The 2,149-nt window shown below is 42.8% G+C and overlaps 1 protein-coding gene across 1 annotated transcript; it reads left to right on the forward strand.

The window, feature by feature from the left end:
• The first annotated feature begins 242 nt into the window (after nucleotides 1-242).
• On the forward strand, nucleotides 243-2,149 carry LOC121806961. Its single transcript, XM_042207143.1, has 3 exons — nucleotides 243-791; nucleotides 1,260-1,576; nucleotides 1,853-2,149. The coding sequence occupies exons 1-3, from the start codon at nucleotides 265-267 to the stop codon at nucleotides 2,014-2,016; spliced, it is 1,008 nt and encodes a 335-aa protein (XP_042063077.1). The 5' UTR covers nucleotides 243-264; the 3' UTR covers nucleotides 2,017-2,149.

Below are 2,149 nucleotides of genomic sequence, written 5' to 3' on the forward strand. Positions count from 1 at the left end.
TAACTTGAATACTTTTCTAAATATTACTCTACTATCATTCTACCGGTATATCCTATAACAGAAAATAAAATAAAAAAACTAATATTGGGACACCCAAAGTATATTTATGTTATATTAGTATTTTATTTTAAGTAAGTAGAATATTAATGAATGAATAGAAAAAAAGGAAGAGGCAGAATAAAGGCAAAAAAAAAAGAAAGAAGTAGGAGAAAAGCAAAAGCTTGAAGCATACAAGATTCTTAACTTGAGAATATCATCAATCACATGATCATAAAAACCAAGATTCAAGTAAACCAAAGCTGCTTAATCCCTCCTAACATGATCAATCATAAAAACATCATCTTCTTGATCACGTTCTTGCTTCCCTTCCTCCTCAGATTAGAAGCCAAATGCCGAAGCTCATGCGGCGAGATTCCGATCAGCTACCCGTTCGGAGTGGACGAGGGGTGTGGCAGCCCCAACTACCGCCGCGTCCTCGTCTGCTCTGACTCGGGCCAGCTGGAGCTGCGGACCCCGTCTGGGCGGTACCCGGTCCGCAACATCAGCTACTCGGACCCACACCTCCTCATCGCGGACCCCTCCATGTGGAGCTGCCGCGACGGGGAGGATTTCCGGCCCACCACCGCCTTCAGCCTCGACACGAGCACCCGCTTGCGGCTCTCCCCGCAGAATGACTATCTGTTCTTCAACTGCAGCCGGGACGACGTCATCATAGAGCCGAAGCCCCTCTTCTGCGACCGCTTCCCCGAGCAGTGCGACTCCACCTGCGACACTGCTAGCTACCTTTGCAGGTTAGTGAAACGAGACATTTATTAAGTTCCAAAGTAATAAATATGAATGACATGTTAGATAATTGAAATTGTAGAATAAAAAAAAGACCAATTTAAATACTATTCCTTCAGTCCTAGACCCAATCCTTGGTGGCACGACAATTTATGCATCTTTATTTTGTGGGTGAAGTGGACAGAGTAAAGTAAAAGAGAGAGAATAAAGTAGAGATAAATATGATTTTATTTTTAGTAATGGATCATCTTGATTAGGACAAACGGAAAAGAAAAATTAGTAATCTTCGGTGGGATGGAGTGGAGGGAGTATGTATCTAGTTAGCCACTAATTCTGTCATCAGTTGATTTCGGAATAAAATCTCATGAAATTAGTTTGACTAGTCTCTTTTTCACGTATCAATTAGGCTTCAATGAATGAGATCAGACGTAGTCCCAATAAGTCAAATCTGACATTTGACTGGTTGTTTGGTTCAGGCATATGGTGGACTGCCCGGATGCGCTGAAGGGCGGGTCGTGCTGCTCGTACTACCCGAAAGGTAGTGAGTCATTAAGGATGATGCTGAAGCACTGCTCAAGTTACACCACGGTTTACTGGAAGAGCCTGGGGGTGACGCCGACCTACAACCAGGTTCCCGAGTACGGGATCAGGATTGACTTCGATATCCCGGTCACCACACGATGCCTCTGGTGCCAGGACGGAGCCAAGGGTGCTGGAACTTGCGGCTTCGACGTCGCAACCCAGGATTTCTTGTGCTTGTGCGACAAGGGAAATGCCACCACCTATTGCAAAGGTGAGTAGAAATGTGAAAAAAGTGAAAAAAGTGAGTAGAAAAAGGTATTGGAATGTGGATCCCACATTTATATATTAGTCTTATAATAGTGTAATAAGTTAATGGAAAGTGGGGTCGATTTACTAAAATGGAAAAAAACAAAGTGGACAATATTTCACGGATAAATGAAGTGGATTTCATCCTAAAATCCACTGATAATAGGAGATTAGGCTCTTGAGACTTATAAAGTGGTGGTTTCAATTCTCTCTTTACACTGATATGTATTTTGCTACGTAGAATTGAGTGGGCAGAGGAGCAGCCCGGCGGTGGTGGCCGGAAGTGTCACGGCGGTGTCTGTTGCAGGTGCATTTCTTGGAGTGGGAGTTTGGTACCTAAGGAAAGTGAGAGCCAAAGCTCCTGTCACTCATGGAGTTCAGACCAATGAAAATAGGCTTTTTTGAGTTACTTAGCATTGAGGCAAGAATTAGATTCTTTTTATTTTCTAATACTGGAGAAAAATTAATCATTTTGTGTGATTCTTGGATATCAAATTCTGTGGCGGTTTGTCAACTCATAGTGGAATTTTAATGATTA

The sequence above is a fragment of the Salvia splendens genome, chromosome 6 (assembly GCF_004379255.2).
Source record: "Salvia splendens isolate huo1 chromosome 6, SspV2, whole genome shotgun sequence".
NCBI lineage: Eukaryota > Viridiplantae > Streptophyta > Magnoliopsida > Lamiales > Lamiaceae > Salvia > Salvia splendens.

What these genes read in the sequence shown, in the direction of transcription:
- LOC121806961 (XM_042207143.1), top strand. Translation starts at nt 265, where the DNA reads ATGATCATAAAAACCAAGATTCAAGTAAACCAAAGCTGCTTAATCCCT. An exon ending in ACTGCTAGCTACCTTTGCAG is followed by an intron (nt 792 to 1,259) that starts GTTAGTGAAACG and finishes TGTTTGGTTCAG; the next exon opens with GCATATGGTGGACTGCCCGG. An exon ending in TGCCACCACCTATTGCAAAG is followed by an intron (nt 1,577 to 1,852) that starts GTGAGTAGAAAT and finishes TTTGCTACGTAG; the next exon opens with AATTGAGTGGGCAGAGGAGC.